This window comes from Lepus europaeus, chromosome 16 (assembly GCF_033115175.1).
Source record: "Lepus europaeus isolate LE1 chromosome 16, mLepTim1.pri, whole genome shotgun sequence".
NCBI lineage: Eukaryota > Metazoa > Chordata > Mammalia > Lagomorpha > Leporidae > Lepus > Lepus europaeus.
In genome coordinates this window covers 16,945,998-16,960,005 of record NC_084842.1, presented here as the reverse complement: position 1 = coordinate 16,960,005, position 14,008 = coordinate 16,945,998, and the positions used below count along the sequence as shown (strand labels likewise).

The 14,008-nt window shown below is 38.6% G+C and overlaps 2 protein-coding genes across 2 annotated transcripts in view; one reads left to right on the top strand and one right to left on the bottom strand.

Moving 5' to 3' along the window:
- The window catches only part of SGCZ (sarcoglycan zeta), a 1,230,796-nt gene that overhangs the window by 1,031,557 nt on the left and 185,231 nt on the right, over positions 1-14,008 (top strand). The window lies entirely within an intron of this gene.
- Positions 9,331-10,598, bottom strand: LOC133775437 (protein ERGIC-53-like). The gene is given in 2 exon segments (XM_062213784.1): positions 9,331-9,824; positions 9,827-10,598. Coding segments are annotated over 2 exon segments (1,266 nt in total).

Here is a 14,008-nt window from a genome sequence, read left to right as displayed (position 1 = left end):
GAGCATTTGAACATATTCCATGATAATGTTTTGGTACATAATTTTTATTTTATTTTGTGTACTTATCTCAGTTTTGTTTTGATGTATTACCAGGGTCTTAGAGTTCACTGGAAGACTACAATGATTTAGCTATATGCCAAATCAATTGTAATGATAGAGAATTAGTTGTTCTTTTTTTTTTTTAATCTTGGTTTCAGCAACTGTTTGTATTTACATTTCTTTTTTTTTAAACTTTTATTTAATAAATAGAAATTTCCAAAGTACAATTTATGGATTACAATGGTCCCCCCCCCCCATAATTTCCCTCCCACTCGCACCCCTCCCATGTCCTGCTCCCTCTCCCATTCCATTCACATCAAGATTCATTTTCAATTATCTTTATATACAGAAGATCGATTTAGTATATATTAAGTAAAGATTTCATCAGTTTGCACCCACACAGAAACACAAAGTGTAAAATACTGTTTCAGTACTAGTTATAGCATTGATTGACATTGGACAACACATTAAGGACAGATCCCACGTGAGGAGTAGTTGTTCTTAAAGCAAGTATGCTTGAAATCCATCACAGAACTGTCTAGTAGTTGTGACACTACTTTAATGAAATGTTTGACTAATTCTCTGTGATTTTCTGAGGACTGGATCTACTATTTTAGCAATATAACTGTAATTTATTTTTTCTTATAAAGTTGTTTTGTACAAATATATCCTCCAGTCTCTAATGTTGCTCTTTTTGTTATTCAGATATCAATTAAACTTTCAGTTGTCTTCCCACTAATTTTTACTTAGAACACGTACTGGTTTAAATTCACTTAAATCTTTCATCAACTATGATTTTGTCTACTAAAACTCCTTTCTCTACTTTTTTGTGACCACCCATTGGCAGTTCCCTAACCCACTAAACTGAATGAGTAATTCATTTTCCATATTTTCTACTGTGGATAAATCTATGGAAGGCTCTAAAATTTATGTTACCTGTATAAACCAAACTTCATGTGTCTGACAGTATAGTCTGAACAGTTTTGCATTAGAAATTGCTTCTTATTTTGAAGTTTTCCTCTTAACTAAATTATTCCAAAAAGACTTTAATACTCATAATTAGAATTTGTAGATTTGTTTTCCAATGACTGTCTTTTGTCCTTACTACCTTGTATACATGCATATTCTTCCTTAACTCCACAGCACTTTTCAGGGTATTTAATTATGTTAGTTTGTCACTTGACTATAAAATACTTTGACTATTCTACTTATGTACAGAAATAACCACATACTGCAAGGCCCAGGGACAATGTCTGTTTTTGTCACCAAAATAGAACCCAGGAACTACTCTTATAATAAATAGTCAAAAACTGGTATTCTTGCTTTAATTATGTCTTCATAATTAACTTATTGACATTTAATTTAAAGATATATACATTGCTTTCATAGCAACCTTGTAAGGCAGGCATGCATGGATCATTTTATTCTCATTGTGCCTGTGAGTCCTGAGTCCTAGGAAGTTTTAGTGGTATGTTTGAAGTCTCAGGCTTCCAAAGTGAGGCAGAAGTCATACCTCAAGTGACTGCTTCTTCCTATACCTGGATGTCTTTTTATATATGGATATACTTTATCCTCATCTGGGTAAAAGTGGCATTTCTATTGTTACTGTAAAACATAGGGTGTATTAAATTCATAGCAAATATTTACATGCTTTCCTCATAGCATTAGAAACAATAGAAATCTAGGGAATTTGTTTGTCCTAGTAGTTAAGATGCCAGTTGGGATGTCTATATTTGGTATCAAAATGCCTGAGTTTGATTGCCAGAGCTGTTCACCCAGTGCCACTTTCTTGCTAACGTAGACCCACTGAGGCAACAGATGATGGCTCAGGTAGATACTACCTTCCACGTGTGTGGGAGATCCAGACTGAGTGGCTCCTGGACTCAGCCCCAGCCCGGAGCCTTGGACTTTGAAGACATTTGGAGACTGAACCAGTGAATGACACTCATGCTCACTAGCTTGCCCTCCCTCTTCCTCCCTTCTCTCTCAATCTCTCAATCTCTCAGTCTCTCTCTTCTCTATCTATATCTTTGTCTGTGTGTGTGTGTGCACATGTGTTTCTGTCTCATACATAAAGAATATTTGGACATTAACTCTTCTTTTTTTGATCGACATAGGTCTCCTCCATTACATTTACCAAACATCTACAAATAATTATCTAAATATCTTTCTCTCCCTTTTTAAAGACTTATTTATTTGAAAGGCTGGATTAAAGAGAGGGAGACAGAGATAGACACACACAGAGAGAACTTGCATCTGCTGGTTCATACCCAAATGGCCACAAACAGCTAAGGCTGGGCCAGACCAAAGTCAGGAGCCTGGAACTCCATTCAGGTCTCCCATATGCATGGCAGGGGCCCAGGTACTTGAGCATTTTCTTCTGATTCCCCAGGCACATTAGCAGGGAGGTGGATGGGAAGCGGGGCAGCTGTTTCTAGAACAAGTGCTCAAATGGGTTGCCTGCATTACAAGTGGTGGCTAAAAATGCTGCGCCGTGACACCGACCACCATCTAAGTCTCTTTGTGTGGGTTACATGTACAGTGCTGGTTAAGAGGGATCAGCAGGGAACACAGAAATGATAGCATTTACACAACAGCATGCTTTTTAATTTTATTTCTGTAAAAGGAACAAATTTTGTGTATTTTATGTGTAAAGTGTTAAGAATATGATACTTCCTAACCTCCCCTCCCCTCTCACTGCTACCCAGCTACTCCTTCCTTATTTTTGTTTAAAGTTTTGCAATGACATGTTTTCAAGCAACAAAATACTTTTTAAACAATACTTACTATTTGAGAGACAGAAAGAAAGAGGGAGCTCTCCTCTACTGGTTCACTGCACAAATGACCACCCTGGGGTCAGAGCAAGGAGGAGGAATGCAATCCAGGTCTCCCATATGGGTGACAGAAACCCAGTTACCTGAGCTATCACCATTGCCTACCCAGGTCTGCACTGCTGGGAAGCTGGAGTTCAGAGGCAGAGTCAAAATCTAACCTGTGCATTCTGATATGGGATGTGTCTTTATTGCTATGCTAAATGCTTTTTCCCAAAATGCTTTTTAATATTCTAAAAATCACAGTGAAGATGTCTAATAGACTTGAAATTATGAAACATAAATATAAATTTATATACAGTTTTTGATGGTCCATAGATATCCTTGAACCAATTCATGTACTCACTGATATAAACCTCAAAATCACCCATGTACTTACTAAATAATTTAAAAAATCTTTATCATTATACTTGTCACCTTATAAAGCATTTCACACACACTGCCTTAATCCTTTCTGCCATATATGTAGGGAAAAACTGTCTATTAGCATATAGCAATTTCACTACTTCAAGTCATGCAACCAAATGTATTAGTGGTGACTGAAAACAAGATTCTCATGGCTGATTCATTGTTTTTTTTGACAATTAATCCCTCTGTTTAAGTACTCTTTTTGCATATCTTCAGGATATCCACATTTCTATGTGGTGAGAAATGAGGAGCTGGATTCATAGTAGTAAGTATAGGGATAGTTTGAGCACATTGGGTCATGGTTAGAAGTAAAAGGAAAATAGAAATAGTGGCATGGTGGTAGGAAGACTTCATTAAACTGGAATTATTTGAAGTCACTAAATATGAAAGTATAGGTGAAAACAGCTATAGATGTGAAGTTTTCCTTAGACATGAAAAAGAAAAATTATTTTAGAAGGCAGGCTCCTAATCCTAGGACTTTGCAGTTGTTGGACACTGGTGCTGTCTCTCTCACAGAAGTGAAGCTTCATGAAAAAACGGCAATTTCCTCCTCACCTCTTAGTTGTCTTAGTAAACAAGTACTTTAAAAATTATCTGAAAATTGCCGCTTCATTTTCCCCAAAAAACACTACACACACATACGCACACACACATATCATACACACACTCCTACCCTTAAGGCTTTCCCCAAAATCATGTGAGATCATGACAAAACAGATCCAGAACACATCAACTTGAATTGTTTTCTGTGTAGTATCTTTTCTGTGTGTATATAACAACTTGTTGTAGAGAAACTAAAGTGTTTATGTTAAGCAAAAAGTCACATATGTTATGTAATATAATTTTATATATGTAACATATGCATTTATACTTATATAAACAGTTTTGATGTATGTTTATGTGTAACTATTGTTATAACTTATAAAATTGATTTTATAACCCCATAAAATGCTTAATCAAGTTTTTTAAAGTATACATGATAATAGCTGATAAGTAACATTTAATAGATTTATGACACTATGTTTTCTCTCAAGTCTTTTTATTTTAAGATTTTATTTATTGACTTGAAAGGCATCATTACAGAGAGAGAAGGGAGAGAAATAGAACATGAGAGAGCTCTTGCATCTCCTGGTTCATTCCTCAAATAGCTACAACAGCCAAGGCTTGGCTAGGCTGAAGCCAGGGGCCAGGAGCTTATTCTGGGACTCACATGGGTGTAGGGGCACAAGGACTTGAGCCATCATCCTCTGCTTTCTCAGGCGCATTAGCAGGGAGCTGGATCAGAACTGGCATAGCTTGGACACAAACCAAAGCCCACGTGGGATGGGATGCTGTCATTGCAGCTGGCACCTTAACTCGCTGCAACACAGCACCTGCCTCTCTAGTTTTATCCACAAGTAGGTATTCAAAAATTCTGTAGAAAGGTGGAGTTAAAAGATAGAATAATTTTGGTACACATTTTTTTTAAATTCATCCATACAAGAAGTCTTCTAGAAGTTCGTAGAAAAAGGCATGTTTTTTAAAAACTGCATTGTTTTCAAAAATATTTGTACCAAAATAGAATTTTCCTTTAATTCCATGATTTTCATGAACTTTTGGAGATATTCTTGTATATGAAGGATTCTGCAGCACAGGATACCAGATACTTCATTTGAATTTCAAAAACTAAAGTGAAACACTTTCCATAGAGCAGCAATCTTATTTGTGTTGATCACTGACTACAACCGTGCATTGTAGATAATAGGGAGCAAGTGGCCTTGTTTGAACTTTTTACTACACTATATATACATGAGGAAAAACGCATACCTCTCACCAAATGTTTCCTTTGCTGACAGATGAATGGCTTGTGTAGTCAAAAAACATAAGTTAAATCCCTACAAAAACATGCTTCTCGATCATGTTAGACAAATGAAAATGTTTGCAGTTATAAGAAATGACCTCATTACCTCTGACATTTTGCACTTGTTTCACAATGTTACCCATGTAAACATTTTAGTGAATTAGATCCAGCCATAAATTTATATTATCTAAAAATAGTGATACTCCTTTTATGTATTTATAAAGAGACAAACTACATGCTTCAAAAAGATGGGAAGAGAACAGAATATCTAACTTTCAATTTTAGTTTGGTTTTATTGTGGCACTGCTTATATGAACATAACTGACCACGTGTAGCTGTGTCTGCAGTATGCACCTAAAATAGCACAGATGGGTACAGATGCAGGCACTTGATCTGCACAATGAAATTGGCCCCTGTTTCTAACGACTGTGATGGGTAATGGTGCTTAACGAACTTGCTTTAATTCTGTGCTTAGAAGACAGGCCTGGGAAGCAAACAGAGCAATCTCCGTGAGAGTATTCAACTTAAAATTGCTTCCTGTATACTAAATTCATTCCTCTGTATGAGACAATCTGTGAATTTGTGGAGTGGTTGAGGTTTGAAGTCAAAATAATTTTATGCTTCTCTTGGTAAGCAAAAAGAAAGCAAAAATAGTACTCAGAAGAATTGCTTCGCTAAGCAAGCAGTGACTAGATCAGCTGGTTTCATGTAAACAGTTGTGTAAGGCACGGTCGCAAACCCAAGCAAGCACACTCATGTGTCCCAGTATTTTCCAGGGCATTCACAGGCAAGAGTATCTATTTCCAGATTCTTAGTTGCAAATACAGTCCCGAGTCCATCTGACCCCTCCCCTCCCCTCCCCTCCCCTATCCTCTCCCCTCCTCTTTTCTCTAGTTTCTTCTCTACCATCACCATTTGCACCTTGATTCAAAAATGTAATAGATAAGTGCTCTCAGTCTTAATATTATACATTGGTCAGTAGTCAAAAAATAATAAACAAATTTCAATGGTCAGGACACTGGCATCCGAATATATTGCACCTAAAGTAAAAAAAAAAGTTCAATAACACATAATTATAAATAGTGACTACATAAGAACTGAGGCAGGTCAGCATATACATGTTTCATTGACCCAAATTATCTTTCTTTCTCTGAATTATAAATCAAAAACAAGTTAATCATGAAGAGATATGAATATATTAATTTTAATTGAAAACTTCAAATTTATTTCTGATGAAAGTTAAGCTGGTTCAATTGATGGTTTGTTACTTTTTAAAGATTTATTATTTGAGTGGTGGAGTTACAGTTGGAGAGAGAGACAGAAAGAAAGGTCTTCCATCTGCTGGTTCACTCCCCAGTGGCTGCAATAGCCAAAGCAGAGCAAATCGGAAGTCAGGAGCCAGGAGCTTCCTAGGAGTCTCCCACATAGGTGCAGGGGCCCGTGAACTTGGGACATCTTCCACTGCTTTCCCAGGCCATTAGCAGAGAGCTGGATCAGAAGATGAGCAGCCAGGACACAAACTGGCACCCACATGGAATGCCGGCACTGCAGGAGGATGCTTAACATACCACGTGACAGCACCTGCCCCAGGTTAAGTTATATAGCAGACATGTTTCAACAGAAGTCTCTCAGTCTAGCTCCTTGAAAATAGAGCATTCTGCAAAACACATTTAAAAGTACAAGGACAGTATTGTTTTATCAGTGTTAGATATTTATCCCTTGTAAATATTCCATTTCATTATATTTCAAATATCTGCTTCAACATATCAAAAGTGGCATAGTTTTTAAAAATGTTTTAGGAGGCAGAGGCATAAAATTTTTGAAGAACAGGGGTAGAAAGGAGCACAGAAATAACCATTTGGAAAGCAGCTGAACGCTTCAGATGCGCAGGATTTGAATGCGAAGGAATTTGTAATTTATCCTCAAGGCACCAAAACTCTAAAAGGCCTGTTTCAGCCTATTCTTGCTTAGTCTACTGCATTTCAAATTAACCAAATGTATTTCTTTACAAATACCAAACAGCCATTTCATTAACTAAGAAACTTTCATTACTTCCCATTATTTGGGTTTATAGAGGCTCGCTGTGTTAAATAATCTTTTTTAAAAATTTTATTTAATAAATATAAATTTCCAAAGTACAGTTTATGGATTACAATGGCTTCCCCCCAGCCATAATATCCCTCCCATTCGCAACCCTCCCATCTCCCGATCCCTCTCCCATTCCATTCACATCAAGATTCATTTTCAATTATCTTTATATACAGAAGAACAATTTATATTAAGTAAAGATTTCAACAGTTTGCACCCACACAGAAACATAAAGTATAAAATACTGTTTGAGTACTAGTTACAGCATTAATTCACATTGAACAACACATTAAAGACAGAGATCCTACATAAGGAGTAAGTGCACAGTGACTCCTGTTGTTGACTTAACAAATTGACACTCTTGTTTATGATGTCAGTAATCTCCCTAGGGTCTTATCATGAGTTGCCAAGGCTATGGCCAAGGTCATATGGCTATGCCAAGGTCATAGTCAAAGTGGAAGTTCTCTCCTCCCTTCAGAGAAAGGTACCTCCTTCTGTGATGGCCCCGTTCTTTCCACTGGGATCTCACACCCAGAGATCTTTCATTTAGGTTTGGTTGGTTTGGTTTTTTTTTTTTTTTTTTTTTTCTTTTTGCCAGAGTGTCTTGGCTTTCCATGCCTGAAATACTCAAATACTCTCATGGGCTCTTCAGCCAGATCTGAATGCCTTAAGGGCTGATTCTGAGGCTAGAGTGCTGTTTAGGACATCTGCCATTCTATGAGTCTGCTGTGTCTCCCACTTCCCATGTTGGATCGTTCTCTCCCTTTTTAATTCTATCAGTTAGGTTTTTTTTTTTTTTTTTTTTTTTTTTTGACAGGCAGAGTGGACAGTAGAGGGAGACAGAAAGGTCTTCCTTTTTGCTGTTGGTTCACCCTCCAATGGCCGCCGTGGTAGGCACGCTGTGGCCGGTGCACCGCGCTGTTCCAATGGCAGGAGCCAGGTGCTTCTCCTGGTCTCCCATGGGGTGCAGGGCCCAAACACTTGGGCCATCCTCCACTGTACTCCCTGGCCACAGCAGAGAGCTGGCCTGGAAGAGGGGCAACTGGGACAGGATCGGTGCCCTGACCGGGACTAGAACCTGGTGTGCCCGCGCCGCAAGGCAGAGGATTAGCCTACTGAGCCATGGCGCCGGCCACTATCAGTTAGTATTTGCAGACACTAGTCTTGTTATGTGATCCCTTATTCTTAGGTGTTTAAATTTAACTGAAAAGTGATCCCTGTTAAATATAAGAGAGGAATATAAATATAAGAGGGAATAAGAGAGAGATGAGATGTACAATTTGGGACATGCTCAGTCTGACTTGCCCCAAATGGTAGAGTTAGAAACGTGTCAGGAGATTCCAATTCAATCCCATCAAGGTGGCATGTACAAATGCCATCTCACTAGTCCAAGTAAATAATCTTTTAAAAATCTAAGAGATTGAGCGGTAAATTTTTTTTAAACAGCACAGGGAAGGCACAAAACCATATAATTTGTTACAAATGGAAATAGTATCTTCCTACTACAATTCCACTTTAATAAATTAAAATACTGTTATCGGCTGGATGGGTGCTTTCAAAATAATGTTTAGATGTGAAATTGTTTGTACAAATGAAACATTACAAAAATTAAGTGACAGTATTTTAAAAGGCCAGGGACATGGACACCTCCCCTGTCCAATGTCAGGGGTCTACAGTAGCCATGATGGTCTCACAGCATGGCTTGTAAACACAAATTGTAACCAGTACCAGTAGCATCATCCCACGCTTTTCTTCCTGTGTTCTGGGCACAGCTATCAAAATAGACTGAGTTGCAATGACTATAAATATTGCTCTCTTCATGTTTTGTCACAATCAGCTTCCTCTTCACTGTAAAGACTCATCATTTATTGTGGTCATGATTTTACCTGTGCTGTACTTCTCCCATAATCCCCCTCTGCTTTTCCTTGGGTTTGTACTTAATAAATTCACTGAAAGATATAGCACAATTTTTACTCAATAACATTTAAGTCTACTTTGAAATAATATTCACTTAGAAATCATAATTGATTTGAATCAGTAAATTTCTGAAAAAAATAAGTGATCTTTATCTCAAATTGACTAAGGTGTATAAATATATAAGATATAGTCAATTAAGTCCAGGAATTAAGAAAAAACAGATGCATTAGCTATAGCTTTGATTACTTGTCTCAGAATCTCCTGCTGAGTGTTCACAACATTATCCACTTCTTGCTGTGTGATATGCCCGTGCTGTCCTGGGACTCCAGTTCCTCTTTTAGAGATCTCTTCTGTCAGTGAAGAGACGTAGCGTCTCTGCTCATCAAGAATCATATCTAACTGTCGGTTCAGCTGCTTGATTTCAAGATGGATCCGATTCTGTCCTTCAAAGATTTGTCTTAGCTCCCGATCTCCTACACTCTCAAATATTTCATCCGCAGGCTGGCCTTGGAGGTCGGGGTGGCCCTTCTGGAATTCCTCTTTCTTTTTATCCAATTCTTGCTGGAAGTGCTCAAATTCCTCCTGGTACTTTTCTTTTTCTTTTTCCAAAATATCTCTGTCTGGTGTGGGTGGCTCTTTTCCAGGCTCTGTCAACTGGAAAGTCAGAAAAGAAAGGACGTCATGGTCATCTGCAAGACTTCAGTCGCAGCAGATATTCCAAAATGTCCTTGTTGGGGGATGATCATATTCTCCACTTTGGCACAAAATTCATAATCATTTTTATCTGGTGTAAAGCCATTATTGATCATTACCATCAGTGTTTTCTGGTAATACACTATCTTTGCCCGCACAGGGTAGGGTTTGTTACGGAAGTCCCTCTGGCAACTCGCTAAAGCTTGATTAGCACCGTCATTTTGATGGTCATATTGGATTTGTCCATTGTTGCCTATAATTACTATCGTAGGATTATTTTTCTTTCCATCATTGTCAAAAGAATCAAAAAATATTCCAACACCATTCCACATGTCAGCTGCTCCAAACACTGGGCCCTCCAAGCCTTGATTTTCTGTATACCAAATTGCTAGGCCATCAGCTCCAATTCGACCTCTTCCAGTCACTCGAAATGTCGCCTCCAACTCCCAGTTCTCAAAGGCTGCTTTTGTCTTTGTCCACACTGATCCTCTTTGGCTTTTTAAAGATGGTGCTATTCGAATTTGATCTGAACTTGGAATAGCATTCCCCGCGTGGGCCCAGAAGGTCACGGTCCCATTGCTCTGCACCAGGTGCGGCCCCTTGAAGCTGAATTTGTACTCGAAACGGCGATGCGGCAGCATGCCCTGGGTGCCAGCGGCGCCGGGGGCCGAGGGGTCGCCTCCCACGCCGTCGCCCCAGACCAAGCAACTGAGCGACAGCAGCAGGGCGCAGAGAAGCGGCCGAACTCTGGCCTGGGGACCCCTTCGTCTGGACCCCGCCATCTTGGATCGATAAAAAATGATGGAGAGACAGGTGTTTGGCATAGAAGTTAACATGCAACTCAAGACACACACATTCCACACCACAGTGCCTGTGTTGGAGTCCAAGCTCTGCTCCAGATTCGAGTTTCCTGCTCATGTGCATAATGGAAGGCAGATAGTAATGGGACAAGTACTTGGGTACCTGGCACACATGCAGGAGATCTGAATTAAATTATTGACTCCCTGCCTAAGCCTGGTTCTGTCCCAGTTTGTACAGTCATTTGGAGAGTGAATTACTGGATGGAACTACCTTCTCCATCCCTCCTTCCATATCTCTCCCTCTCTTTCTTTGAAATAGATAAATATTTTAAGTAGAACAATATATTTTAATGGAAAATGGCACCTATTTGTTAATAGAATACATGTCCAGATAGCAGACTTAAGCAGGAGGAATGAATATGATTTAAATTTAAATTTATATTAATTTTCCTGTGCTTTTAAACTTATTACAACAAGCATATGTCATAGGACAGAACTGCAGTTCACTGCACTATCCCAATGTTAGTCCTGATCCCTCACTGCCAAAGAGCTTTACTTTCTCTTCCTCTTAGTTTCAGGTGCTTTCTTGTTTGCTCTTAAAAGGAGTGGGCAGAGAGAAACAATCCTGAAGATACTGGAGATGTTTGTCCAAGTCTAGAAAAATGCATAGTGGCAAAGAAAGAATTATATATTTAGATTCTTCTCTAGGATTTTCCGAAAAGTCAGTAAAGGTTTTGAACTATTAAAATGTACCTTGTGCTGCTGATCTGTTTCTTTGACCCTCACACCTCTCTGAAACTGAATTACTTGGTGCTAGTCTTTAGCCAGCTTACAAATGTATTAATTTGGAAACCTGAATGACTTCAGAGTATGGAAGCAGACAGTAAGAGGAACGTAATTAAATGCCATGTTTTAGTGGCAGGCACTCACTGCTTTCTTCCCCAAAGTGCTGTAATAATGATGATTAAGTAGAATTTACTATGGTAGTGTTTATTCCTGAAAAAATATTTAACAAATTCATTTTGTCTTTTTATCTTTTTCTTATTTCTTGAAATTCAAATGAGTATTTATTCCCCTTCAATATATTTTAGGCATAATTAATGACTGACCTTTCATTTTTTGAGGCTTATTAGTGAAGTTAACATTTAACACAATGAGTAGTAATACAGTAGCATTTTATGTCTTTTGTGACATAGAATAACTGAAAATGTTTACGGGGTACAGTATGATTACTTATTACTGTATACAAAATTTAATTCAAATCAAGATATCAGCATCTCTAGCTCCTTAAATATTTATCATTTCATTGTGTTAGAAACCTTCAAACTTCACCCTCCCAACCTTTATGCAATATGTAATGAGTTTTCAGCTGTTCTCACTCTGCTGTGCTGTATATAACCATATTTTGGTACCTGAAATCCAGTCTCCATCTGTCTTTCTGCCCCTCTGCTCTGCTCTTCTAATGATGACTGTTCTGCCCATTCCTTATATGTAATTGATTTTTAGCTTCCACATGTGAGAATATACAATATTTGTATTTCTTTGCCTAGCTTTTGTCATACAATACAATGTCTTCAATGTCCATCCATGTTCCTGAAAATGACTTGATTCCATTCTTTTTATGGCTGACTAATATTCCATTGCATTTGTGTAGCACATTTTCATTATTCATAACCCATGTATGTATATCTTAGTTGATCCCATAACTTACCTATTGTGAGATATTAGTGCAGGTATCTCTTTGATGTTCTGATTTAATTTTCTTTGACCATATATCAAGCAGTGGGATAGATGAATCACAGTAATTTTATTTTTGGTTTCTGAAGGAAACAGTACTGTTCTACATAATGATTATGTTAATTTACAAACCCACCAAAAATGTTTGAAAGTTCTTTATTCCCACCCTCATGAGCATTCGTTTTATTTTTTTCTTTTAAATAACAATGATTGTGACTAGGATAATATATTATTGTGATTCTTTAAAAGATTTCTTTATGTACCTGAAAGGCAAAGTCACAGTGAGAGTGAGAAAGAGAGGAGAGGCAGAGAGAGAGAGAGAGAGATCGATCTTCCATCTGCTGGTTCACTCCCCAGATGGCCACAATGTCCAGGACTGGGCCAGGCCAACACAGGAGCTTCATCTGGGTCTCTTTTGTGGTTGGCAGGGGCTCAAGTACTTGGGCCATCTTCCACTGCTGTTCTGGACTTGTAGCAGGGAATTGGATTGGAAGTGGAGCACGGCATAGGTCACTTACTGTATTGAGTGTTTTGAACACTTTCCTGGTTCTCTCTGGAGTGTCTGTTCTATCAGTGAGGTTCATACTGACTGTCTTGTGATGACATTAGTTACTTTTTGGGGGGTGGAGAGTACTTCTAGTGAATGACTGTTAATGTTTTCTTCTAAGTTTTGATCTGGTGGTGATGAATGCCCTTTAGTTTTTGCTTGCTTGGAAATGCTTTATTCCTCCTTCATTTCTGAAAATTGGCTTTCAGAATACTGAAATATTTCAGAATACTGAATATGTCAAAGAATACTAGGCTTAGTATTTTTTGTTGACTGTTGTTTTGTGAGTATTATTTTTTTCTTTCTGGACTTTGAATATATTGTCCCATGATCTTGTAAGCCATATACTTTCTGGTGAGAAATCCATTATTCTAAGAATTTCTTTATATTCACATGTGAGTTGATGCTTCATATAATCCCAGGTAGTGAGAGTAAAAGGAGGCATTAGGGGTAGGAGCCTAGGTAGGAGAACACACAATTTGTCTCTATGTCCAGGACATTGAAGTGGGGTGAATTCCCCCAAAGCACGCCATATGGGACCAAGGACCAGTGAGGGCTGCGGGATTCCCTTGAGGCAAATATTTCAGGCATCTATGTCAATAGGGCACACTTCTGGGGTGGTCTTTTACCCTTCCTCATTGATAGAGGTCTTTGGATCAGGATTAGGCTCCACTGCAGAAATGTGATGGGAAATGCTATGTGGTTAGATCACTTTTATTCTTATTCTTAATTGGTCTTAGTGGGAAAGAGAGGGAGAGAGGAGGAGAGGGAAAGAGGGATGGGGGGAGAGGGAGAGAGGGACAGAAAATCCATATCCATCCACTGGTTTACTCCCCAAATACCTGTAGCAACTGATCCAGGCCATGCTGAAGTCAGAAGCCTACAATCAAATCCTGCTCTCCCTCATGGGTGGCAGGGATTCAAGTATTTGAGCCATCACCTAGTGTCTCCCAGAGTGACCATTAACAGGAAGCTACACTGGAAGCATAGACTGGATTCTAAACCGGGGCCTCTGATGCAGGGTGCAGGTACCCGAGAGGCACCTTACCTGCTGCACCAATCCTATTCCAGATCAGTTCTTCAGAAAGCCATTCTGTGTCTATGTTCT